The sequence below is a fragment of the Pisolithus orientalis genome, assembly GCF_024613125.1.
Source record: "Pisolithus orientalis strain OTSU chromosome Unknown F5J12scaffold_6, whole genome shotgun sequence".
Taxonomy (NCBI): Eukaryota; Fungi; Basidiomycota; class Agaricomycetes; order Boletales; family Pisolithaceae; genus Pisolithus; species Pisolithus orientalis.
The window spans coordinates 216,402-240,990 of NW_026260787.1; the positions used below are offsets into that span (position 1 = coordinate 216,402).

A 24,589-nucleotide genomic window follows, 5' to 3' on the forward strand; every position below is an offset into this window, starting at 1 on the left:
TGGAGTTACGGCGCAGGTAAGAATGGGGCAAAAGTTTTTGAAACCAAGATTTGAGCGTGCGGCTTCACTCCCGTGTTCCGACCGTGGAGCGCGTAATCACAAAGATACGTTTCACTTTCAGTATCTAATACACTAAACGGAAAGAGCATACCCTGATAACGAGAGGGTTGATGTGGAAGATGACACCGTGAATGGCCTTGTTTCACCCTTGTGATATGACTAATTGTTTGTATACAGAGATCATTTCCTCTGCTATGCGAGAGAACCTATGCAAACGTGATAGTGGAGTTACTGTAAAGAACACAAGATGCAACACTAACATTGCCTGGTTGGAGGGAACGGTGGCTCTCACGCTGATTGGCATCGTTTCCAGTCCCCGCCATTTTGAGAGGCTATCCTGTGCGCCCATAAACTGCAATTCACCACATTAAGGGGGTTTATGTGATCGGAGAGAAGACCCGGCAGCTGTTATGAAGCCAGGTTTAATTATCTGGTTTGTGACTTTGGTTCCGAGGCACTGCATGATCACCTTGACTGAGCTGAAGTGGTAGAACGGTGTGCCAATCACTGTGGGCGCAGAGGAGAGTACATACTTGTAGACTGCTGTGAAAAAGGGATCAGTTACGTAGGAAGAAAGAGGAATCACGGGCGTTGGCCTGTCTTACGAAAAAATCCAGACCCAGAGAACATCACAATTGAACAGCCTGTCGGGATAAACTTTTCTCGAGGTACAGTTTTTACGGGGGCCGGCGGTGCAAGTTGGCAGTGTTCAAACGTGAGGGTGGGCATTGAAGGGCGTTGCTATCATGCAATCGTGACACAAATGATGGCCGAACTAACGCTGACCCATCTGAGATGTGCTATAAGTTTCATCGATTGATCCCCTGATCAGCCGCACTTCCAGTTCATCATGTCGGCTACGGAGGAAGAGGAGCTTCAAGCTTTGTACGACAGCCTCCGCCAGATCCGTCTAGTCAACTATGTTACGAGCAAGTAAACGTCACTGCTAATTGTCTGATCCCGCACTCACCTCGAACTCCGTGATAGTATCTTGTGTGGCGCTGCTCGTCCATGACATCCTAACCAACCTTGACAGAGAGGTCTGCGACATTGTGACTCACTATTTGACAGCCCTTGTGTTCTGACATAGCACTGGCATTTTTTGCAGATTCCCCTTATCTGGAGATATTACCACAACACCAATTATGAAGAGCACACTTCTTGGCGTGGCAGAGCTCGCCGCACCCTAGTTCAAGCTCTTTTTATTTTTGGCCGTTACTACGCTCTTTTTTACCTTGTGTAAGTTTCATTTCTATGCTAGCCAGTGCTGTCCCGCTACAACAACTCACGCAGGGGATATTTTGCTGGTACGGTGTCTTCCGCTCGCTGTATCCTAATACTCAATGGAACTCCAGTGAACAACCACCAGGGCTTCTCTGTACCTGTATGCGAATCAGCCAGTTCGAATTTCTTCGTTGACTGACACTACTATTAGTTGTGCGCATTTACATGGACAGGTTTGCAGATACTTACTAACCATTTCACGCCGCAAGCTGCAAGGTTTACTACTATTATCTCACTTTGTGAGTTCAATCCCACCACGTACAACTTTACACTCGCCGACTTACTTTGTTACTAGTGGAGGGGAAATATTATACTCGGCGCTCGTCAACGTTATCCTAGTGATCCGCCTCAATGCCATGTACCAAATCTTCCATGGTAAGGAAGGATTACGAAAACATCAAATCTTCCTCGCGTCTGTGGTCATCAGTGAGATATGATTTGTCCTACTCGTACGAATGTTGATTACCCACCATCTCTAAACCAGTTGAATCTTTGGTTCGTAAATCCTGCGCCAGAAATCTTCGCGCGTGGGCCTCACAGTGTAGTCTGCAATATGCTTAGGCTGAGATTATTGTATGTATTATATCAGTCTCATGGATCCAGAAAAGGGTGGTCGAGCCTCCGGCCGGAATTCCTTGGCCTGGTTGCATGCTTAGCGAAGATCCAAACGTTGCACTGACACTCCCGGCTTGGTAGGAACTCTTCACGATTATACTATTATACCCAACTGACAAACCGAAAGGATCATATCAATCATTGTTGCCAGTTGGTCCTCCTATTTCAAAGTCATCTGGGATCTCATGTTTTTCTGTAGCGATTTTCCTTGGACTCACCCTCCATCTGCTCTACTCGAGTATGAAATGGAGGTTTAAGCATTTCAAGGATTTCACGATCTCGAATATCAAGGAAGAAATTCAGAACATCCAGCCAATGACCCGAACGCTGGTCAGAGATAGTGTGCTATTCTACTTCCCGTAAGTAAAGCTCTCCACATTCCCTCGATGCACAGGAATGTGAACGTGGTTGTGTCTGGACTTGTAGCATGTTTGGTAAGCCCACGAACATGACATGCACCTTAAAACAAAGAACTGACCGCAATGTCCCCCCTGAATCTAGGGATATTAGTTGCCTCCGTTCCCGTCACCGCTATCTATCGCACGGCTCTTGCCACCGTCACCGCTCCGTACGTCTCCAGTTTTTCCTTAAATCGTATATTTGACTTTACCACGTTGCTGCAGGATAATTTTAGCTCTATACTCTTTCTGCGTAAGTTCTATCATGAGTTTTCTCATCTCATGAGTCAATGCTGGACGATGACCAGGCCTCGCGACTAATAATTCACACCCGAGAATGTTTCGCCCAATCATCCCATGACGCGCTGAGTCGAGAGGTTGAAGCAATCAACTTCGCGTCCCGATCGTTGATGACGTCGCATGCGAAGACGGATGTGTAACAGGCGGTTCGACCTTCAGCGTTGGGCATGGTCAGACATATTCGAGTATGTTGAAGCTAGGTGTTACTGAAGCACAGGAGTTATAGAGATTCGTTCAGGACCGGTAGAGGCTTGTATCTCCCAAATACCCGCATTGTCGTTATATCTTGCATCCCGATACCAGATGTCGCCGTAGATCATTTTTTGTCGTAACATAAAACAAAGATGTAAAAGATATGAGAACGGGCAGATGCAATGTAACAGATCTTCAGAACTGGTGCAATGCATGACATGCGTGGCTCAGCGTCAAGCTGTGGAACGCATCATGGGCCGTCAGCGCTTCAGCTTCCGCATGATCGCGTGCCTCCCGGTGTGTACGTAACTCGAAAACCCTGTATAGTCTGAAAAATGCCTCATTAATTGCTTCCGCTCATCGGGAGCGAATGCCCCCTGAATACACCAGTCATTGTCCACACTCGCACCCTCACTCAAAGCGCTAGACGGCCGAAACTACATATAATCTCCACATTTTCTAACCTCCAAACAAGACACATCGCCTACAACATCATACAACTACTCATATAGGGTGGACTCGAGAAACAACAACTTGGTCACATCGCCAGCAATCGATCACATTCGACGACGATGGGATGGACGAGGGCAATCACTTCCCACACTTGCACGAGCCGGCCGCGCAACCGCAGCTGTATCGAGTGAAATATCTTCAGAAAACCTACATCTATGAGCTTTAAGCACCAATATGCCTTACCTGGAGCCGCATGCGCATGACGCGTTTCCACAGCCGTCGTGGTTGTTGACAAGAACAGCGTTGACCTGCAAGACGGAGCCCAGTGAGTAAAAGTCCACGCACGAAGCTCGTCGATGATGGGGCTACATACAGATTGCATGATGATGATAATATTGGTCGAGTGGGTGATGAACCAATGACCAATGTCGATGTCGTGCTGATGACCGACCTTTATATTATACTCCTGTGTTTACTGGTATTTGCGGGGTACTCGATCTCTCCCGAATTTACCGAATCGGCCGTGAGGCATTTTTTGGAGGCGGGCAGCTTAGGGCAGCCCCCACCAGCCTCTACCTCTGACAAATCCGGATTTGGCGGTGTAGGCACAATGATTTGACGTGGGAACACAATGGGAACAGCTCTTAGTTCTCGTTTATAAACGTCATTAGTCACTGGCAGCCTGGGAATGGAGTACGGTCTGCATTAACTATATACGACGACACATGACGGGATTTGTAGAACATTTCGGAATAACAAGGCGTAATGTGAACGTGAAAAGTCATTTCATGAAGTAAAAACCACAGCCTGCGGGTCGATCGTGGATGCATGCATGAGCATCGGAGAGAAGAGAAACAAAAAACACAACTAGTAAGATATACACGGAAACAAGGACGAATATTTTCGGCACTTTCACAACAACATTCTTCATTTCCTCCCTTATGTTTGCTTGCGAGTAAGAGTATCTTGAATATCAGAAATCGTTCTAACAGAGTCCATCAGCTGTGGAGGACCGGGGAGAATCGATAGACGCTGTTCGATGGTGTTCAGCATGGCCTTGACATTCGGCACAACACGAGTCACGTAGGGTGAAATAAGAGACTCCTGGGTAAGAACGAACGACCCTGATGAGCGAAGGTACGTCCACATGATCGCAGAAAAACCCACGTTGATATTTAATACAGTAGCTGCACGCTGGAGCCACTACAGGGCCGATTTGAGTGATTCACCGACTGGCGGAGTCTCTCCCACAGTGGCGGCGAGCTGTTGAATTAACCTAAGGACGCTAAAATGAAATTGGAAAAATGGATCCCACTCACGCGACGCAGCAAGGTTAAGATTACAGCCTGCGACAAGGGTCCCGGGCCATTCAACGGCATGACGATTTCTGGATTTGACCGTGCCAGTAATTCCCGCAGCTGTTTAGGATCCTGGGTGCTCAACACGGACAGGTAAGTGTCATCCCATTCCTCACGTTGAGGTTGGGTTGGTGGAGAGCGTTGAGAAGCCGGAGCAGGCGGGGGCGGGGGCGGTGCAATTGGGTGGGACGCCTGAGGTGCTGCAATGGTAGGGGAAGAGTACCACGATCCGTGGATAGAAGCTGGCTGCGTCGGCTGTGAATAACTCGTAGTAGTGGCTTGAGTGGTGTAAGCTGCTGGCCGGGTCGTCGGAAGCTGCGATCGAACTCATACTGGCCACCGATGGAACTGGGGAACCACCACCAGCCACCCTGTGGTGTGCGACGGACAAGTTCGACGCATTCATCGTCAGGAACTTGACTTGATCAGACAAGTATCCTAACCGAATGTTCAAGTTCTCGAATCAAAGCTTAGTCCAGATGCGTTAGCCCCAATAAGCCCAGGAAAAATCAAGGATCGACGGGAACGAACGTCCTGGCTTCGAGCGGCTTCGGTCTGCCATGTGATAGAATCCTTCTTCACGTTCAAAATATCGGTCCTGCCAAGGATGTCCTGGTGCATTGCTGATGTCTGCTGTGAATACGCAGGCAAGAAAGACATCGACACCGAGTCCTTGACATGTAGAGATGTCAGGACGGAGCAATAACTTCTCCATCTCTATGGGGAGATTCTGTTTATTCAACTCAGTTGGTAGGTCCACGAACGTGGTATGCACTTTTAAACAAAGAACTAACTGCAATGTCCCCCTCCCTGAATCTAGGAATATCGGTGCCTCCGTTCCCGTCACCGCTATCTATCGCACGGCTCTTGCCACCGTCACCGCTCCGTACTTCTCCATTTTCCTTAAATCGTATATTTGACTTTACCACGTTGCTGCAGGATAATTTTAGCTCTATACTCTTTCTGCGTAAGTTCTATCATGAGTTTTCTCATCTCATGAGTCAATGCTGGACGATGACCAGGCCTCGCGATTGATAATTCACACCCGAGAATGTTTCACCCAATCATCCCATGATGCGCCGAGTCGAGAGGTTGAAGCAATCAACTTTGCGTCCCTGGTCGTTGATGACGTCGCATACGAAGACGGACGTGTAACAGGCGGTTCGACCTTCAGCGTTGGGCACGGTCAGACATATTCGAGCATGTTGGAGCTAGGTGTTACTGAAGCCCAGGAGCTATAGAGATTCGTTCAGGACCGGTAGAGGCTTGTGTCTCCCAAATACCCGCATTGTCGTTATATCTTGCATCCCGATACCAGATGTCGCCGTAGATCATTTTTTGTCGTAACATAGAAAAAAGATGTAAAAGATACAAAAACGGGCAGATGAAATGCAACAGATCTTCAGAGCTGATGCAATGCGCGAGGTGCGATCTGCCCGTCAGCGCTTCAGCTTCCGCGTGATCACGTGTTCCCCCAAAGTATACGTAACTCGTAAACCCTGTATAGTCTATAAAATGCCTCATTGCTTCCGTTCATTAGGGGCAGAATGCCCCTTGAACCCGCCAGTCGTTGTCCGCACTCTCACTCAAAACACTAGACGGCTGAAACTACATATAATCTCCACATTTTCATTTTCCGACATCCAAAAAATGACACATCTCCTACATCATCATACAACTACGCTTATGGGGTGGATTCGAGAAACAACCTGGTCACATCGCCAGCAATCAGTCACATTCGACGATGGAACGGACGACGGCATCTAGCACTTGCACGTTTCGGGCCTGCACTTGCAGCTGTGTTGAGTGAAATATCCTCAGCAAGCCTATTTCTATGAGATGTAAGCCTCAGTGTGCTTTACCTCTCGCCGCACGCGCAATCACCCTTTCCACAGTGGTTGTTGACAAGAATAACGTTGACCTGCAAGACGGAGGCCAGTGAGTAAAAGTCCACGCACAAAGCTGGTTGATGATGGGGTTACATACAGATTGCATGGTGCTGATAATATCGGTTGAGTGGGTTGAGTGGGTAATGAACAAATGTCCAATGAAGCTGTTGTGCTGACGACCGACTTTTATATCATACCCTTGTATTTACTGGTATTTGCAGGGTGCTCGATCTTTCTGAATCGGCCGTGAGGCATTTTTTGGAGGCGGGCAGCTTAGGGCAGCCTTCACCACTGACAAATTCAGATTTGGCGGTGTAGGCACAATCACTTCGGAAACGAGATTCTGTCAGTACAGCAACTAGACCATGGAAGGTAGTCTGCCTGTAACACAAACACGGCTAACTGTATTCCTCGACCAACTCTGACTGTCAGAAATATTTGGGAGATTTTCTGTACCAAATCCAGACTTCATGATTTCCACTCAAGCCTTCACAAAAATATCGACATATGGTTTGGAGACAGATCATGTCTGTACTGAATCTGTCATCCAACAAATCAACACATCGTCTGTCTACACCGTAAGGACTCCTCATCTACCTTGATGCTGACTGATCTCCAGATAAGGGGATGGCTGATTTTCTCGACATCCGGATGTGCTTCTGCTCACCTGCCTTTTTCCATGACACTTTCCAGACAGGTCATTGATGCTTTGCAAAATATCCTCAAAGGCGCTCCTCTCCACCAACCCCCACCACTAACCGGCTCAGCTTCCGCATGATCGCATGCCCCCCAGAGTGTACATAACTCGTAATCCCTGTATAATCTATAAAATGCCTCATTGCTTCCGTTCATTAGGGGCAGAGCATTGTGCCTGCACCGCCAAATTGCCTCACGGCCGATTCGGAAAGATCAAGTACCCCGCAAATACCGGTAAATACAGGGGTATGATACGTATAAAAGTCGGTCGTTAGCACAACAACTTCATTGGACATTTGTTCATTACCCACTCAACCGATATTATCAGCACCATGCAATCTGTATGTAGCCCCGTCATCAACCAGCTTTGTGCGTGGACTTTTACTCACTGGCCTCCGTCTTGCAGGTCAATGTTGTTCTTGTCAACAACCACTGTGGGATGAGTGGTTGCGAGTGCGGCGAGAGGTAAAGCACACTGAGGCTTACATCTCATAGAAATAGGCTTGCTGAGGATATTTCACTCGATACAGCTGCAAGTGCACGCCCGAAACGTGCAAGTGCTAAATGCCGTCGTCCGTTCCATCGTCGAACGTGACTGATTGCTGGAGATGTGACCGAGTTGTTTCTCGAATCCACCCCATACGCGTAGTTGTATGATGATGTAGGAGATGTGTCATTGTTTGGATGTCGGAAAATGTGGAGATTATATGCAGTTTCAGCCGTCTAGTGTTTTGAGTGAGAGTGCGGACAACGACCGGCGTGTTCAGGGGCATTAATATCATATCGTCGACACTTGGTTCAACAAAGTCTACTGAGAGGGGAACTCGCTTCGGCGGGGGGAGCCCTCCCTCAGCGCTCTGAAATGGAACTCGGATGATGGGAATGTAGTAGGAGGACCCACAGCCGTACAAGGATGCTGTTCGGCGCTTTGAAGAGCTTGAAGGGGTTGGCCAAGTATCTCAGGCACGCTGGCAGGCAATGATGAACAAAATCTAGCATTCCGGCATGAGGAGAATTTCATTGACTGTGCAGCAAAGCAACTCGCAGCGAAATTTAATATTACACCAGTGTGACCCCCATAGTACTCATCATACGCCCGGGACTCTATCTTACAGACAGTTTCTTAAATGCACACATGACGTGTCTAAATGCACGCACAAGATCTCCAAATTGCATACGCGCATTCAGCGGTCCAAATCGCGCATTTCCGCAATAAACATTTCGCAGAAATATTTTGGGTTTACCGTTCCATACTGTGGCACCCAGCTGGACATAGAGTCATGGTCTGCACTAACTGCATACGACGACACATGACGGGATTTGTAGATGGCATTACGTATCACCAGGAACGATAGAACATTTCGGAATAACAAAGCGTAATGTGAACGTGAAAAGTCATTTCATGAAGTAAAAACCACAGCCTGCGGGTCGATCGTGGATGCATGCATGAGCATCGGAGAGAAGAGAAACAAAAAACAACTAGTAAGATATACACGGAAACAAGGACGAATATTTTCGGCACTTTCACAACAACATTCTTCATTTCCTCCCTTATGTTTGCTTGCGAGTAAGAGTATCATTGAATATCAGAAATCGTTCTAACAGAGTCCATCAGCTGTGGAGGACCGGGGAGAATCGATAGACGCTGTTTGATGGTGTTCAGCATGGCCTTGACATTCGGCACAACACGAGCCACGTAGGGTGAAATAAGAGGCTCCTAGATAAGAACGAACGACCCTGGTGAGTGAAGGTACGTCCGCATGATCGCAGAAAAACCCACGTTGATATTTAATACAGTAGCTGCACGCTGGAGCCACCACAGGGCCGATTTGAACGATTCATCGACTGGCGGAGTCTCTCCCACAGTGGCGGCGAGCTGTTGAATTAACCTGAGTACGCTAGAATGAAAATGGAAAAAATGAATCCCACTCACGCGATGCAGCAAAGTTAAGATTACAGCCTGCGACAAGGGTCCCGGGCCATTCAACGGCATGACGATTTCTGGATTTGACCGTGCCAGTAATTCCCGCAGCTGTTTAGGATCCTGGGTGCTCAACACGGACAGGTAAGTGTCATCCCATTCCTCACGTTGAGGTTGGGTTGGTGGAGAGCGTTGAGAAGCCGGAGCAGGTGGGGGCGGGGGAGGCGCAATTGGGTGGGACGCCTGAGGTGCTGCAATGGTAGGGGAAGAGTACCACGATCCGTGGATAGAAGCTGGCTGCGTCGGCTGTGAATAACTCGTAGTAGTGGCTTGAGTGGTGTAGGTCGCTGGTTGGGTCGTCGGAAGCTGCTGGCGGTGCAGCGGCTGAGCTGCGATCGAACTCATACTGGCCACCGATGGAACTGGGGAACCACCACCTGCCACCCTGTGGTGTGCGACGGACAAGGTCGACGCATTCATCGTCAGGAACTTGACTTGATCAGACAATATCCTAACCGAATGTTCAAGTTCTCGAATCAACGCCTAGTCCAGATGCGTTAGCCCCAATAAGCCTAGGAAAAATCAAGGATCGACGGGAACGAACCTCCTGGCTTCGAGCGGCTTCGGTTTGCCATGTCATAGAATCCTTCTTCACGTTCAAAATCTCGGTCCTCATTTCGCGGAGGATGTCCTGGTGCATTGCTGATGTCTGCTGTGAATACGCAGGCAGGAAAGATTTCGACACCGAGTCCTTGACATATCGCTCGATCAGCGGGTTAAGATTGTTAGATAGAATGCTAGCGAAATGGGTAGAGATGTCAGGACGGAGCAACAACTTCTCCATCTCAATGGTGAGATTCTATTTGTTCAACTCAGTATGCTATAAGACCTCGTTGATAGCAGGAGCAACTCACATTCTGAATATACTCCGTCAAGCCACGTCCCACAGTGTTCATTAAGCGCAGCGCGAACTTCGGTCCTTGTAATGTGCTCCAAAGCTGGGAGGACAGAGTTCTGAACTTCTGCCTTCACAGCCATCTCCACCACGCGGGTTGTGTTCCTCGTAAGTTCGGTAGAGATCAACTTGAGGATCTTCTCCTGGCGGTTGAAGTCCTCAGCTTGCTCGTGAGCACGTGCTTCCTCGAAACGCGAATCTGAGAAACACACATATTAGGTTCAAGTACGACGATGCATGGAAATATACCCGGCTTACTTTGCTTGTCCATCTCTTTTCCAATCAGGCGTCCCAATACGGTTGTGGAGACTCTCCTCGCTCTTTTTAATTTCCTTGGCAACTAACTGGACAACACCAGAATCGCTCAATGAATCCAGCATCGATCTTGTTCTTCTCCCGCTCATCTCTATCTCTGAAGGCAACGTTCTTGCCCTTGGCATTCTTTCCTTTGGCTTCCGCCGCCCGAACTTCTTCGCGTGCCATCTCCGAATCCAGCTCCTCGGAAGGCGGCGTGCGCGCTCTGGCATGTGATAACATAGGTGCAGGCTGCTGCTGTGGGAGGGGTGCAACACTAGGAGGGCCTTGTCCCACGTGTCTGGTAGGCTTGATCTCCACGGGAGCAGGAGCAGGGAGCTGGGGATGAACGTACGGCGGGAACTTGGAAACCGCATTGTTAAGCGCGTTATCGTACCATTCCTTACGCACGAGAACCTGATCAACACCGGTCGAATGGACAGAGAAAGCGACGAGAGCAAGCTCGCCAGGAGGAACTTTGGCAGCGATACATGCCGCATGTGCCTCTTCTCCAGTTGGATCCGCGTCAGCCGAAAGGATGACGAAGTGAATCGTCGGCTTCGGTCCAGAAAATTCGACAACTTGTTCGAAGAAGCCACCTCGAACAAGGTCGCCAGAAGGAGAAGCGGAAACATCAAAGCCAATCTTCACGGCGATCAAGCTATCCCTGCGACTGTTGGCCACCCACAAAGTCTGAATGCGAGAATCATAATTAACGTGACCGAACATGTCAGGGTCTTCCTTGGTACCGTTGACGAACTTGAGAGTCGATAGGACGTTCTTGGAAATGACGGACAACAGTTGGAAGATAGTACCGTTCTTCCGACCGATGACGATACCGTCCTCGATGAAGGTCAAGGATGAAGGAACTATCCTCCCCGCGAACTCGGTGAGTCCAGAAAGGCAGCTTATCGTGCACATTCCACAATGTGAGCGTAGAGTCCTCAGAAACAGTGGCCAATGCAAAGTGAGGGACATCAAAATCAAAGGCAACCAGGCGCTAAGAAAAAAAAAGTATTCAGAAGATAAGAAACAATGCAATAGACAGTTTGGGCTTACCGAGGGGACGGTGAAGACCTGAGCAATACGGTTGAGCTCAACCTGTGGCAGGGGTTCGCCTCGGAAGGTACGCGCGGCGTCCGCAAGATCCAACAAATACATCTTGGTCTCGGAAGCAACAGCCAACGTGTCGGGTTGGTTGGGGTGCCACTTGACAGAGTGCAACGGGTCGGCATCCGCGCTAGGCACCACACAGAGTAACAAACGGCCACTAACGTATGCGCGACATCAGATCAGTTTCGTTCGACGATGATGGGCGCGAACACACGTACGGAACATCATCTGTTATGACTTCGGGCAACTCCCAAACGACGAAGCCACCGTCAGACGTCACACCTGCAAGCCTGTTTCCGTACACGGCCATGTCAACTACCTGCGTTGACGGTGCGAACACGGTGGGCAGCTGCAGCAAAGTGCGATCGCCACTGGAGCGTGAGATCACGCGCACGCGACCCCTAGTCATGGCATACGCAATCCAGTGAGTCGCACCGATTGTCGTACCTGGGAGGAAGACAAAGTCTTGCTTGACCAACGCGATCGCAGTGGACTTGACAGTATCACGGGGGGCCTGGACCTCGTCCAGAAGCTGCGAGACATCAAAAATGATGGTTTGAGGTTGCGCACTGTCATGAGATAATCAGCAAGGGAGGAAACATAATTAGAAACAGCTGAGCGTACGGGGGACTTGTCTGGACTTTGCCCTTGACCCCGCCTTTAGCACGGCCATCATTCTTCCAGGTCGGACGCGGGCCTGGAGAACCATCCTTGTCCTTCCGAGAGGGAGGCGCTGGCTGACCAACGGGAGATTCAGTCGATCGTCCCTGTGGACGGTGTTGTTGCTGTGGCTGCTGTTGTTGTGAAAGCTTGGGTGGCGACGCCCTGGGAGATGATTCACGACCAGGCTTCGGCGGAAGCGGGGGAGGAGGGGGAATTGCTCGTTGCTGCTGAGGAGTGGGCTGGTTGGCCTCCACCTGGGAGTACTCGTCGGCAGTATTGTAAGGATCATAAGTCGGTGACGGAGGTTGACCAGGACCGTAGGGCACCTGGCCCCTTGTGAGCTGATCGATGAGGTTTTCGACGGATTTGCGTTTCGGGTCTGCACCGAGGGAACCAAGAGAGGCTGAGGTCCAGGAATCCTCGTTTCCGCTGGATGCGCTCGGTGGGCCAGCAGGAACGGGTTTCTTTTTGACGGCAGGGGGTGAACTAGCGGTGAAAGCGTCGAAGGGAGAAACGAAATCAAACATAGGCTTGGGCGGTGAAGGAGGAGCGGGCTGCTGGGCCTGCGGCAGCGGCATTGGGTGGGGAAGGTCACGTGGAGTCTCCCGAGGAACGTATGGACCCTCTGTAGGCAGGTAGGACTCAGGGGCCGGAGGGTGCATAGGAGCGGAAGACGCCGGAGGCAGCGTCGAAGCAGGAGGGGCAGGCTCCGAGTAGTTTGAACGGGGGGCAGCACTATCGAATACGTCAGCCAAATACGTATCGAGGTAATCCCAGTGTGCCATGGGAGGCAGGAAAGGGGGGGACAGAGAGACAAGATAAACATATCGGTTGAAAAGGAGGTAGTGGGCAGACCTCGTGGCTATGGTGAGGCAGACAATATTCCCATCAACATGCTTCAAAGACACGTATTGGTCAGAAGCGGGGCCGCGGCACGCGCAAGCCATAGATAAATGAAGAGGGCACTTGCTTGGAACGAGGGGCCCACCTGGTGGTGGATAAGATGTAGAGAAGGAAGACTCACCCTGACATGAGCTGTTCGAGCAGGATTTTTCCCTGTGCCTCGCTGGAGTTGGAGGGAGACTGGCCAGTCCGCCCAGATGATGCGGGGGGGGTGGGCACCTGTTGGGGTGCAGGGGGAGCGGGCATCAGAGGAGGCTGAGACGACTGGTGGACTGGGTTTGAGCCAGCAGCAGGGTAGAGCAGAGAGAGAAGGGCGCTCTGTCTGTCAGCAGTAGATACGGTTGAGGTGGGGCCCGGTGGGGCGTTGTCTTCCGATGTTGTTGTGGCCATGGCTGGGGTTGCTGGAGCAGAGTTTGAGGTAAAAGTAGACGACGGCTCGGACATCTGCTGGCTAGCGATGGACTGGAAGAGCGATTCGAGGTTGTTTGGGGAGGACGAGGAGGACTTGGGCTGGTTTGCAGGATTCATGGTGAACAGTTGAGACTGAGGTGGGGGCGTGGCGCTTCCCATCGCAAACAACTGTTCGTGCAGGTTGTTGTGTCTCTCCATGGCACACTACAAGCTCGACCCAGTGCACGTAGAGAAGGAAGAAAAAAAAAAGATACAGTAGATGAGCTGTAAACTATGGCAACAACGTGCTGGCCTCGTTGAGGACACGAGGCAACTAGACTATCTATTACACCTTGGCAAGTCAGTCGGTAGTAGTGTTAGTCGTCATCCTCAGCACCGCCACAGGATCCAGTCTCGCCGCCACCCACTCGTCGCGTCCTCGCCGATACACACGTCTGACATGTCTTCCAAAGGATGGTTCAATCTCGAGGCTGCAGGGGGCATGATCCCAGAGACCCAGTTCTTCGAAGGGGACTCTGCATTCAAGTTCCTCGGTCTCACTCGCACTCAGCGCCTCTACGGCTTCGTTGGCTGGTCAGTCATCCTCCACTCGCTTATGTCGGTGCTCAACCCCCCACAATCTACAGCCTTGTCATCGGATTCGTACTGAGCATACTAGGCAGCATACTTCTGTTCTTGGGTCAACTCGGCAGCTTCGCGGGTGAGCTTCGCCAAGTCAAGTTCACTCGCTGTCACCATACTCATCTCCGTTTTCTCAGTCCTGTATACTATCGGTGTCCTCGTGTCCCTCGCAGGTACAGGGTTTCTGATCGGGGTATGCTCCTTCGCTTCTTATACTAGTACAGCTAAGCTATCCTCCGATCCAGTTCGCTACTCAGATCAAGCTGGTAAAGTTTCATTCAACCGTGAACGTCTACCTAAAAGACTGACCATGCCCACTAAAGATGTTTAAACCTGTACGTTTGGTGGCCACCGTCGTCTTCCTGGGTTCTATCGCCCTGGTCTTCGTCGGCGCATTCGTGCTTCGAAACGAGGTAAGGCTGTTCCAGCGGTTCTTTTCCCTAGCTGTACTCATAGTAGTGTGCCCCTCGATAGGTTCTCTGCATCAGTAAGCCCCTAATCCAATCACCGTTCATCGACCTTCACGTTAATACTCTGTTGCAGTATTCGTGATCATCGAGTACCTAGCGTATACGTGGTATTCATTGTCATACATCCCATACGCTCGTTCGGCCGTACTCAAAGTGGTTGGGTTGAATTGACGTTAACGAATCACGACAATTTTATGGTTGCCATCGCTGTCGCTTACATTCTAGGTCTAGTTTTGTTATTGTAATCAGATGTAGCAGTCACTCGTCGCAAAATCAAGACAAAACGTGAATAATATTTATCAAGAATTGTAGGTTTCTGATGCAACGCAAGAGTGTCATCTCTGGTGGCCAGCCTAATATGTGTTTACCCCTTGAAACTACTCTTCATCTGTCGCAGCTTGGTGACAATAGCAGATTCGTTCCCTGCCAACCCAGTAGCTTTCCTAAAGACACCGTCAGAACGCGAGTCATGGTTCCAGGCCACGCGTGACTCACTTTACTTCCTCGCTCTGAGGGCGCATGAATACGTTCCACAGCTTCTCGTCGCCGATGGTGGACTTGCCAGTAGTGATGGCGTTTTCTCGGGTCATTCGATAGAGACGAGAAATGTCGGCATTAGTAGGCTCGACGGTTATCGCGAAATCGGCATTCTTAGCCGTGTATTCGTGGCCGACGTATGTGACAGTCTCGTCGGGTAAGGTGCCCAAGTAAGAGAGCGCGGCATGCATCTCCTCACCGGTGCCTTCGAAGAAGTTACCGCATCCACCTGCAGCCGCGATCGGGGCTCAGTTTTCGCACAAGGATGATAGACGTGAGACCCGCCTATAAAAAGAGTGTCACCAGTGAAGACACTGCCTGGCTGAGACGCGTTCGCAGTGTCAGTGACATAGTAACAGATAGAGTCCTGCGTATGACAAGGGGTGGCCAAGCACCTATACAATGTACCTGGGGTGGTCAAGAGTGGCTTGATGCCCTGTGGCACAAGTACTGACCTGACCCGAATGTGCTCGCCGACGACAAACTCGTCCTTGTCCTTGATGAGGTTCGTCAGCTTTGGGATCTTGTCGCTACCCCCGTACACGGGTGCGCCAGGATACTTTGATGCCTGCCGAAGGCAATGAGCATGCGATCACCGGATGACTAGCGTGCACTTACGAACACCTACGGATTTTGTCGCGATGAGATGATCTCCTAACACATATATCATGTCAATCGATGTGGGCTCACCTCGTTTCCCCCGCTGTGATCAAAGTGGTGATGTGTTGTGATGGCGGCAACTATAGAGACCCCTAGCTGGTTTGCGATGGCCTGTACCTTTGGGACGTCATAGGGGTCGACCGCGGCAGCCTTGTTAGTGGGCTCGTCGACGAGGAGATACGCGTAGTTATCCTCGCGAACTGGCACGGGTACGATCTTCATTCTGATTGACGCTGTGGATGAAAATGTGCGTTGGAGCTGAGAAACTCGGAGACGGCCAGGTGCGGGGCGCATTGTTCAAGGCACTGCAGGCGTAAGCGCTCAACCTGTCCCCAGTTACACCGCAAAGCTGATGGAAGCCTTGCGTCAATCTGGCTGATGTGTTCTCGGCGTACGCAAGCGTCCGTCAGCTTGTTGCAAGTAGCAGAAGAGGTGCCAGGGTGGATGGCATCTTGATAGAACACCACTTAGACCCATCACCAGGCTGATGCCCGAGTATAGTCGCCCGAGGCAATGCTGTCAATCCTGCCACCCTTATTCAGTCTCCCTTTCTTCCCTTCTAACCCGACTGTCGTGTCGTCCGTCCCCCGCTCGGTCAGTGAGTTGTCTAATAGCATTCCTCAACACATCCATGTGCTCATTCATCCCTATCCCGCCTGCGTCACAGCACAACCGTGTGCTCTGGCGTACGACCTAGTCTTCTAGCGCTCCATCATGTCCAGTACTTGTCGTCCGTTCGACTGCACCTCATCATCGGCGTCAGACTCGTCAACCGCCGGTTCCTTCACGCCCTCCTCTACCTACTCTGTCCCAACTACAACTGCAACTACAACTGCATCCAGCACCACAGCCAGTGCCAGCACCACAAGCAGTATCAGCCCCACAAGCAGTACCAGCCCTACAAGCAGCATCAGCACCAGCACCAGCCCCACAACCGGCATCAGCACCAGCACCAGCACTAGCACTACAGCAATACCATCAGCCGCGGTTCAAGCTCCAGAGTCATCGTCAAGCAGCTCCTCATCAACTCACACAGGCGCGATAGTTGGAGGCGTGGTTGGAGGTGTCGTATTTCTCTCATGCCTCGCAGTAGGCCTGTTCCTATACATGCGCCGTCGTCGGCGCAAGCGCATCGCACCATCATCCGAGTTCATCAATTCTCTCAGGCCCGGCGTTACGCCCATTCTCATGCTCGAGTCTGGTCCTGCCCAGGTCCCCGAGAAGTCCCAACTCTCCCATTATCTCTCGTCACCACCCTACCAACAAGACAACTACTATGCCAGTCCATCACCGAGCAGTGTGGGCTGTCCCGACTCAACAATGTCCACAGAACGTTCCCCTGGGCCTCAAAAAATGGAAAAACCCTTGGTGCCAAATCGTTACTCAGCACAACAGGCAGCGGGAAATTCGCGCAATGGCCGTGTCGATTCCGAGGACCGTCGGAGTAGTGATAGTAGGGAGTGGGATGGGGACCCTGTCATCGAAACGCCGCGCCGCACGCGGAGTCGCAGGCCGGAGAGTGCACCAGCGTTTCCCCCGCGGTCTAGTTCTTCCCACCACCGTGAACGGTCACATCAGCAACAGTTGTTGCCAACCCAAAACTCATACCCTGGCGTTTCGCCGTTGGCTGTGTCTCAGCCACAGGCATCCGGGCTCGACCGTTTCACAAATCCAGATGATTTTGCATCAAGATCACCTCCCGTTTTACATCGTGGGATGTCTTTACGTCCTCAACGCCGTGAGGATTATGAACGTGTCTGGGAGGAACGTTGACCGTGAGGACGATGAGATACTCCTGATCTCGAACCGGAACCGAACGACCGTTTGTGATCCTCATATGTGTATACTTTGTACGGTATTTATTTTGCCAAAAGACTCGCTTTGTTGTTGTACAAGTAGTATGTACTCGGTGTTATTACCACGTCGTCAGTGCGTATTGGCATAGCATGGTGCTTATGTAATACAGCGTGATGTCTTTCGTGCGCACGGCAAAGGCAGTACTACCCGTTGCATTGTTGGTATGTTAGACCATTGCTCGATATCGCACAGAGGTATGGTCCAGAGTAGCTGAAGAGTGCACAGAGCTCTTAACCGCTTCTAGGTGGTGTTGTCCTCTGGTCGCGCTCCTTCACGCCGGAGGCGTCCCACGTTGCCTCGTCCGCTTCTTCGCCAGTTAATTCACTCATACGCGAAGCGCTGATAGAAGGGCGAACTGCAGAGCAGAAATTTGAAAAGGATGGATACGCTGTCAAGTGGACATTTTTCAATGATCTCGAGTTGATCTTCGTGGTACGTTTTCCGACGCTCTATCCCAGCAATAACTGACTAACCTGCCCGCAGGTCGCCTACCAGCGAATTCTGCAGCTCACGTATGTCGACGATCTCTTGACAGCAATCAAAGCCCTTTTCATCAAGCTCTTCGAACCATTTCTGGCCACTTTCGTTGCCTCTTTGCATGCCATAAATACTGGGAAGTCTGCACCCCCCTCGAAAAACGGCAATACATCGTGGAATTTTCCAAAGGCGTTTGACGGGTGGGATGGCGTATTCGACAAATTGCTCAAGGGCTTCGAAGATAAGGCTGCTCAGGTAGGTGTGCTGCACATATTGCACCTTCGAGGGCGGCCAACTCGTGCTTAATCGGTTCATCAGGAGCGCAAGTCGAGATTCAGGCCGCAGGCTCGTTCAGATCAGGTTGAGTCTGGGTCTCCTTCTGACGACGATAGTACTGGTATGTATATCTTGCAAGGCCAAACTAAAAAGAAAATAAGAAAATAAATCAATGATACCCAGTGCCAACGGAGTCCCCAGACATTACTCGGGACGAGCAACAGATAGCGAGAAACGTTCAGGCACTGAAGACCAGATTGCGCGGACGAGGGGGAAGACAAGGAGGTCGTGCCGCGTCGCGTGTGGATTCGGGAACCTGTGAACCAGTTTCTGAGTCAGTCTCTCCTATGAGTGTCCCGGACATGTCTTACTTATCTTCTCTCAGAAATGAATCGAGCAAACGCAAAAATAAAACCAAAACTCGGCGAAAATGGGGTGACGAGGTTCCCACCGAGTCGGATATGGCGAGTCTTGACTTCAGTCTCGACAAGTCTGACGCCAGCGTGAATGGTCGGTTGACGAATGATTTGAAGAGTCTCGTCGACTCAGCGTCTTTGGGCACTCGGAACAAAGATGGTCTTTACGAAGTGCAGGACTGGGACTTCGGCAACAAGGGTGATGCATCGGTCATTGCGAAAGCTTTGAACCAGGAAGCTACACAACAGTCCACCAGCTCTCTGGGAGTTCTTGGTTCCCTATTCGCACGTTTGACGGGGTCCAAGGTATTGACCGAACAGGATCTGAAACCGGTTCTTGAGGGGATGAAGCAAGCATCTCATGAAGAAAAACGTCGCCAAGGAAATTGCCGACAAAGTATGTGAGGGTGTTGGTGAAGGCCTCGTCGGGAGGAAAGTTGGCGGGTTCCAAAGTAAGGTCCCCCTCTTCAGATTGCCCTACATTTTCTCTCACTCCGACCATCAGCTACCAGCAACACCGTCCGCTCTGCGCTATCGGCTTCGCTAACTAGGATCCTCACACCGAAGACATCTACTGATTTATTGTTGTCCATTCGGACGAAATTATCTTCTCCCTCGCAGAAGAGGGTACCATACACCGTCACTTTCGTTGGCGTGAACGGTGTGGGTAAGAGTACTAATCTGTCCAAAGTCTGTTTCTGGTTAATCCAGAACAATCTCCGGGTCCTCATTGCTGCGTGTGACACCTTCAGGTGCGTACATGTTCATTTCGGCGTTATCTGTCTGTTCCTGTAGTGCTAAGGCTGTGAACCAGGAGTGGTGCCGTTGAGCAGTTGCGCGTCCATGTACGCAACTTAGGTATGCTTGGCGTTGACGGCGCGACCAATAGCAAAGGTCGCGTTGAGTTGTTCGAGAGGGGGTATGGAAAGGACGCTGCGGCTATTGCCAAGGAAGCCATTGGATATGGTGGGTTGAGGACTGGTGACTTCAATACTTATTAGCTTACTAACGCAATGGTGCTCAGCAAACGAGAATGGCTTCGACGTGGTTCTGATCGATACAGCAGGTCGCATGCAAGACAACGAGGTTCGTAACACGACTTGTACCGCGCATGCCAACTGACACGCAGCCCCACAGCCGTTAATGAGGGCTTTGGCCAAGGTTGGGCTTCTTCAGCATGATATTTGACTTCTCCCCTCCATATTCATCGCCGAGGACAGCTTGTCACAGTGAACAACCCCGATAAGGTCATCTTCGTGGGCGAGGCGTTGGTCGGCAACGAGGCAGTAGACCAGCTCACGAAATTCGACCGCGCCTTGCGCGATTTCTCGTCTGCTTCGTCAGGGAAAAGTCGTGGGATCGACGGCATGCTTGTGACGAAATGGGATACTGTAGATGACAAGGTCCGTCCGACTTATATCACACTTCCATTCTTTTTTTTTGTGCTCCGTGCAACGAGATCTCGAACGCATCTTTACCAGGTTGGTGCCGCTCTTTCCATGACGTACGTGACGGGTCAGCCGATCATCTTCGTTGGATGCGGACAGGTTCGTTTTTTTTACTTCACATTTCCCGGATGGGCTTTTAACCTACCGTGCTTACCCACACGAAGACATACACGGACTTGAGGCAGCTGAGAGTGGACAACGTGGTCCAGGCGATACTGAGTGATTAGATTTTTGCTTGCTATCAAGTCCTGTTACGATCTCAAAATACATACTTATATGCCACTTGGGCACGCTCCTTCCGAGGTTCCCGCTATTTGTAACATACTAGATGCTATGATTCGGCCCAAACGCTTGTCTGAGTCTCCGTAGGAAGTGTCATGTACATCTATAACCATGGAACGCACATCAGACTTCATTAACTTTGGTCCGGGATATGCATTATTCGCCTTTCCGACTGCAGGCCTGTGTCAGTTAGATCCGCAGAGATACGAAATGCAACACCGTTTCAACATTTCAAGCACTGCCAATCTCCCGTTCACAGGCCATCGCGGAGCACCGTGCCCGAATTATACATAGCCATTGATAATCGCTGCATCATAGTTGACTTTTAGTCCCGACGTGACTGAAGGGTTCTGATAGTGGGATCGGGTGTGGCTACCGCCAACAGATTAATGCGTCCGCTCTCATGCCGTAGTGATTTTATCGGATGTTCGACCACTCCTTCTGTGAAGGACTCGCCGGAATGACTGGCTTGGATCAACGGCGGCCGGTTGGGAATCCTTGACAGAAGTCACTGTGAATGGCGTGTATTTCACGATCCAGCACGAGCAATACGGTGCTGGTAGATCCGTCTGATAAGGGGACGGGGCCAGAGTGGATGGAACCAAATCGACTCTGGCTATCGTGAACCTGCGATCTTGGATTCTTGATATGGACTTAATCGAGAAGGAACGATCTTCTATCGAGTCAATTTGGTCTGCCTACGGGGACCTCGAGGAAGTACTTCGGTAGGCCGCCCAGTGGGCCAATTGGTGGGAATACGTATTCCCCGCTACCTTCATGCTGGTAGGACTGAAGAGCACCAGAGCCTTGAAGGTGCGGAGCCTGGTGGGGGAGGAAGGACATATTAATTCCTTCCATAGTCAGGTGTTAGCAAGTGCATAGATCAAACGGGACCTGGTAAGTGCACTGCGTTCCCTGAGTTCCCAATCCACCCCTAGTTCCATGGTATGTCGCCTGGTTTCGGTGAACTTGACGACTTGTTGCTCATTTATGCTTGAAACTAATTGCTTACATCTTCGCCATCCATCTATCCAATTTGTCAAACTCCTTGGGCAGCATGAGTACCACCTCATACTTCGGGAAATGATGAGGGTAAATTGCATCGACGGGGATGACGATGTACTCGGAATGCAAACCTCACCTCCAGTTTGGCCTCACTTTGACTAGTCTTTCGATATGTGAGGTGTGATCAACAGCTTTGCCAAACCTACAGGCCGATTGTTGCACCTGAGTATCATGTATAATAGCATCGGTTAGGCTCAAGGCACCACATAACCCATTGGCTACCCTCCCGAGTGTAGTGCCCGTAGATAATACTTCACAGAAGCAACACACCACCCCATCTCGGAATGAAGAGATAAAAAAGAATGGTAGACACAGCATGCCTCTCCCTCCAGAACGCTGTAGTCTCCTTTAACAAGTACTCATAAGGAAGAGTCACTCAACAGTGGAGACGCTTTCCTCAATCCTTTGAACTCTCTCCGTCACCTCTGCTATCCGGGACCTTCGGCAGGTTCACGAAGCAGATGGTACCAATGTGTGAATCGGAGATAACTGAATCCTTGTTTCGAAGGTACTTCCGGGAATTCAGTGATGCTAGAAGTGAGTTGGTATATACTATTCCACAATGAGATAAGGTGTTATACACGCAAAGGCACGGATGACTGACACTTTGCAAAGATGAAGTCCAATCCCATTGTCCAGCTATCTTGTGGAAGGCAAACACACTGGAAGAAGAGTGAGAACGACATGGTCATAGTGCAATACATCATACGTACCGTGACGAGCTCCGCGATGGCCACCAGTCTGCGACAAAAAAACCTGAATCAAGTCACGGTGGGAAATGAAAGAGGGATCATGCTTACAGAGTCAGTAAACACCGGTTAACAGCATAGATCATAAGTGTGTTCACAAGACGTTTTGTTCTAAAGCAGGACTCGTTAGGAATGGAAATTAACACATACTACAGTCACCTTGGGGTTACGGAGCGAGAGCCATCATACAAAAGTATACAGAGTGATACCGTAATCAGACCCTCAGACAGTATGAAGAGAGTCCCAAAGGGTATCACGACGGGAAGACTAGAAATAACGACTCGTCAGCCGGTACACCAATGTTTCTGTTAACATACCGTAAGCGACGAAACCGTGTTGAGGTCATTAGAGAGGAACCTATAGGCAGATATCAGTATTTCGGTGGAGAATATGGTCAGACGGATTGGGATACATCAAGATAACCACTCCTGCTTGTTGATTAGCATAGCTCTCGTGTTATGCAAAAACAGCACAAACCAATTTCAAACCCTGTTGGAATATGGTTAGAAATGTCCCGTGGATGGCTCCATAGAAAAGAAACCCACCAAAGCGAACCAGTACTAATAGTATCTGTCGCAACCATGTCACCTATGATATCTTGGCCACCACAAGCAAATATACTCACGATTGGGGCGGTCACCAGCCACTTCATGTTGGGGCGACAAACTAGACATTCGTCAACCAAGTCCCCGGACATAGCCTGAGTGTGACGTACGGTGGTATATTTTATGTGTGAAGAAACTAGTAACATCCGGTCCGTGACTGATGAACATCGACCCATAAGAGTTACTCACAGCTGAACTACAAAAACTAAAAATGCCTGCGATGCAGCTGAGTGTTGTCGCAAACGGTTCTGGGAAGAAGGGAACGCACATTTGCAAGAATCGACGCCTATGTTGGGAAAACTTTTATAAAGTGTCTAGTCGAAAGTTGGGTATGCGTACTGGTAACGACCTGGCTTATCTCATTGGTGGGAACTTGCCTTCGAAGTGGATGATGGCATACGAACCAAACAGAATAATCCAAACTCGTCGGAACACCGTAGTTCGTCACCTGCAGTGCATTGAGCATAATAACTAGAAGAAGTAGAGCAGCAGTTTCACCAGGTAATAATACAACACATCACACACTAATCAATCGTTAGCCATCCATTCACCCGCAAGCACCAAGCCCTTACCGAACAAGGAGTGTAAGGTATCAAGAGTCCTGACTTCGTATGGGCAGATCTGATGGGTGTTCCAAGGTAGCGCAACGTACCATACGGCAGTAGCAATAAGCTTCATAATGGCGGCATCCTCAGGGTAGTGCATGAAGTACGAGTAAGTCTGTGTAATCAGTAAGCAATGTACTAGCCGCCCGAACATTCCGTGTAAAACGCCCCTGGAGAATCGTTATGCCATATAACCTTGATATAGAAAAATGACATCAGGGGGTGAACGTTACGAGGTCAAGAAAAGTCATAGGTACATGATGGAGACCAGACCCCCGATGAAGGTCGTACCTGCCGCGAACAAATGAGCAAGTAAATCGCATTTGGTTATGTAACTAGGTCTTCACCGAACCCGCCCGGGATGCCCATGTTGCTTGGGTAAATTGTGTCGGGTGAACTCGTCGATGAACTCGCTGCAGGATATAGATGGAAAAGCAATCGAGCGGGCGACGGGGGTATCGGCCTGAAGGTGGAGCAACTCTGTCCTGGACGAATGCTGCATTAAGTATAGTTTGGAGGACTAGCCTCGCCCGAAGAGCATGTCTTATTATGTGGGTTGACTAAACCACCGTGCTTGACCCATTGGAGATGACTATTACCACTCAGTATGCAGTGTCCAGACTTGAGTGACTCGAAGCTTTCCTTTTCATGGGCAACCATCAGCCCATCATCTTACATGCCAACTGGCCCAAATACAAAAATAGATCAACACAGACCTTGTCTGATATGAAATACATACGTTCCTCTGAGTACCTCTTGCAGCATTTTGCAAACACGTACCTAGTGGTTGACATCTGCAAGGCCTGCTCGTTACAGGGACACAAAAACGGAATATGTAGCAACATTTGCCAGGTAATCCATGTCTCTGGTAGTATATCGGTTAGTACACCCGCCTGTCATGGCTTAGTCAGTCACGGTGCGCGGGAAAGCGGGGTTCGACTCCCCGCCAGAGAGCGTTTTTTTTCTTTATCATTGCAGCCACAATGTTTGCAAGGGTATTTGGAGCACATACTCAT

General features: G+C 50.2%; 10 protein-coding genes and 1 non-coding gene across 11 annotated transcripts; 6 read left to right on the forward strand and 5 right to left on the reverse strand.

The window, feature by feature from the left end:
- The first annotated feature begins 675 nt into the window (after positions 1–675).
- On the forward strand, positions 676–1,838 carry F5J12DRAFT_481137 (uncharacterized protein). Its single transcript, XM_051739633.1, has 7 exons — positions 676–989; positions 1,048–1,100; positions 1,169–1,299; positions 1,354–1,367; positions 1,416–1,444; positions 1,496–1,583; positions 1,640–1,838. Exons 1-7 carry the CDS (start codon positions 911–913, stop codon positions 1,681–1,683), a joined length of 438 nt encoding a protein of 145 aa, XP_051602486.1. The 5' UTR covers positions 676–910; the 3' UTR covers positions 1,684–1,838.
- Position 1,839: 1 nt separating this feature from the next.
- On the forward strand, positions 1,840–2,829 carry F5J12DRAFT_481215 (uncharacterized protein). The gene is made up of 7 exons (XM_051739634.1): positions 1,840–2,036; positions 2,087–2,109; positions 2,159–2,318; positions 2,386–2,393; positions 2,461–2,527; positions 2,583–2,610; positions 2,666–2,829. Exons 1-7 carry the CDS (start codon positions 1,993–1,995, stop codon positions 2,795–2,797), a joined length of 462 nt encoding a protein of 153 aa, XP_051602487.1. The 5' UTR covers positions 1,840–1,992; the 3' UTR covers positions 2,798–2,829.
- Positions 2,830–4,241: 1,412 nt separating this feature from the next.
- Positions 4,242–5,281, reverse strand: F5J12DRAFT_889955 (uncharacterized protein; the record flags this gene model as incomplete). Its single annotated transcript, XM_051747368.1, has 4 exons — positions 4,242–4,505; positions 4,536–4,565; positions 4,622–4,915; positions 5,192–5,281. The coding sequence occupies 4 exons, from the start codon at positions 5,279–5,281 to the stop codon at positions 4,242–4,244; spliced, it is 678 nt and encodes a 225-aa protein (XP_051602488.1).
- Positions 5,282–8,500: 3,219 nt separating this feature from the next.
- F5J12DRAFT_812311 (uncharacterized protein) lies at positions 8,501–13,826 on the reverse strand. Its single transcript, XM_051744885.1, has 13 exons — positions 13,216–13,826; positions 12,153–12,926; positions 11,747–12,097; positions 11,475–11,685; positions 11,335–11,415; positions 10,477–11,300; positions 10,420–10,439; positions 10,380–10,394; positions 10,094–10,320; positions 9,771–10,025; positions 9,179–9,709; positions 9,026–9,121; positions 8,501–8,962 (listed from the first exon to the last, which is right to left on the reverse strand). Exons 1-13 carry the CDS (start codon positions 13,701–13,703, stop codon positions 8,822–8,824), a joined length of 4,014 nt encoding a protein of 1,337 aa, XP_051602489.1. The 5' UTR covers positions 13,704–13,826; the 3' UTR covers positions 8,501–8,821.
- F5J12DRAFT_812315 (SFT2-domain-containing protein) lies at positions 13,827–14,885 on the forward strand. The gene is made up of 7 exons (XM_051744886.1): positions 13,827–14,078; positions 14,132–14,205; positions 14,264–14,319; positions 14,372–14,392; positions 14,450–14,539; positions 14,601–14,613; positions 14,670–14,885. Exons 1-7 carry the CDS (start codon positions 13,945–13,947, stop codon positions 14,765–14,767), a joined length of 486 nt encoding a protein of 161 aa, XP_051602490.1. The 5' UTR covers positions 13,827–13,944; the 3' UTR covers positions 14,768–14,885.
- Positions 14,593–16,352, reverse strand: F5J12DRAFT_481631 (beta-lactamase-like protein). The gene is made up of 5 exons (XM_051739638.1): positions 15,824–16,352; positions 15,589–15,701; positions 15,419–15,528; positions 15,092–15,362; positions 14,593–15,039 (listed from the first exon to the last, which is right to left on the reverse strand). Exons 1-5 carry the CDS (start codon positions 16,085–16,087, stop codon positions 14,961–14,963), a joined length of 837 nt encoding a protein of 278 aa, XP_051602491.1. The 5' UTR covers positions 16,088–16,352; the 3' UTR covers positions 14,593–14,960.
- Positions 16,264–17,690, forward strand: F5J12DRAFT_481345 (uncharacterized protein). Its single transcript, XM_051739635.1, has 2 exons — positions 16,264–16,391; positions 16,461–17,690. The coding sequence occupies exon 2, from the start codon at positions 16,508–16,510 to the stop codon at positions 17,564–17,566; it is 1,059 nt and encodes a 352-aa protein (XP_051602492.1). The 5' UTR covers positions 16,264–16,391; positions 16,461–16,507; the 3' UTR covers positions 17,567–17,690.
- Positions 17,691–17,718: 28 nt separating this feature from the next.
- F5J12DRAFT_812323 (SRP54-type protein) lies at positions 17,719–20,690 on the forward strand. The gene is made up of 14 exons (XM_051744887.1): positions 17,719–17,844; positions 17,895–18,082; positions 18,134–18,382; positions 18,446–18,524; positions 18,587–18,737; positions 18,789–19,152; positions 19,175–19,271; positions 19,325–19,571; positions 19,634–19,785; positions 19,844–19,905; positions 19,957–19,980; positions 20,040–20,222; positions 20,301–20,366; positions 20,432–20,690. The coding sequence occupies exons 1-14, from the start codon at positions 17,814–17,816 to the stop codon at positions 20,492–20,494; spliced, it is 1,956 nt and encodes a 651-aa protein (XP_051602493.1). The 5' UTR covers positions 17,719–17,813; the 3' UTR covers positions 20,495–20,690.
- Positions 20,691–21,863: 1,173 nt separating this feature from the next.
- F5J12DRAFT_481354 (uncharacterized protein) lies at positions 21,864–22,538 on the reverse strand. The gene is made up of 5 exons (XM_051739636.1): positions 22,523–22,538; positions 22,415–22,474; positions 22,328–22,355; positions 22,219–22,276; positions 21,864–22,166 (listed from the first exon to the last, which is right to left on the reverse strand). Exons 2-5 carry the CDS (start codon positions 22,447–22,449, stop codon positions 22,012–22,014), a joined length of 276 nt encoding a protein of 91 aa, XP_051602494.1. The 5' UTR covers positions 22,450–22,474; positions 22,523–22,538; the 3' UTR covers positions 21,864–22,011.
- Positions 22,539–24,061, reverse strand: F5J12DRAFT_481376 (uncharacterized protein). The gene is made up of 17 exons (XM_051739637.1): positions 23,921–24,061; positions 23,831–23,864; positions 23,726–23,768; positions 23,621–23,658; positions 23,541–23,569; positions 23,467–23,492; positions 23,373–23,416; positions 23,308–23,317; positions 23,237–23,254; positions 23,158–23,183; positions 23,079–23,104; positions 22,989–23,029; positions 22,909–22,933; positions 22,841–22,852; positions 22,776–22,791; positions 22,681–22,720; positions 22,539–22,630 (listed from the first exon to the last, which is right to left on the reverse strand). Exons 1-17 carry the CDS (start codon positions 23,940–23,942, stop codon positions 22,586–22,588), a joined length of 495 nt encoding a protein of 164 aa, XP_051602495.1. The 5' UTR covers positions 23,943–24,061; the 3' UTR covers positions 22,539–22,585.
- A 374-nt stretch (positions 24,062–24,435) lies between these two features.
- On the forward strand, positions 24,436–24,527 carry F5J12DRAFT_t69. Its single transcript has one exon. It is a non-coding gene; the product is annotated as a tRNA-Asp (tRNA).
- The last annotated feature ends 62 nt before the right edge of the window (positions 24,528–24,589 follow it).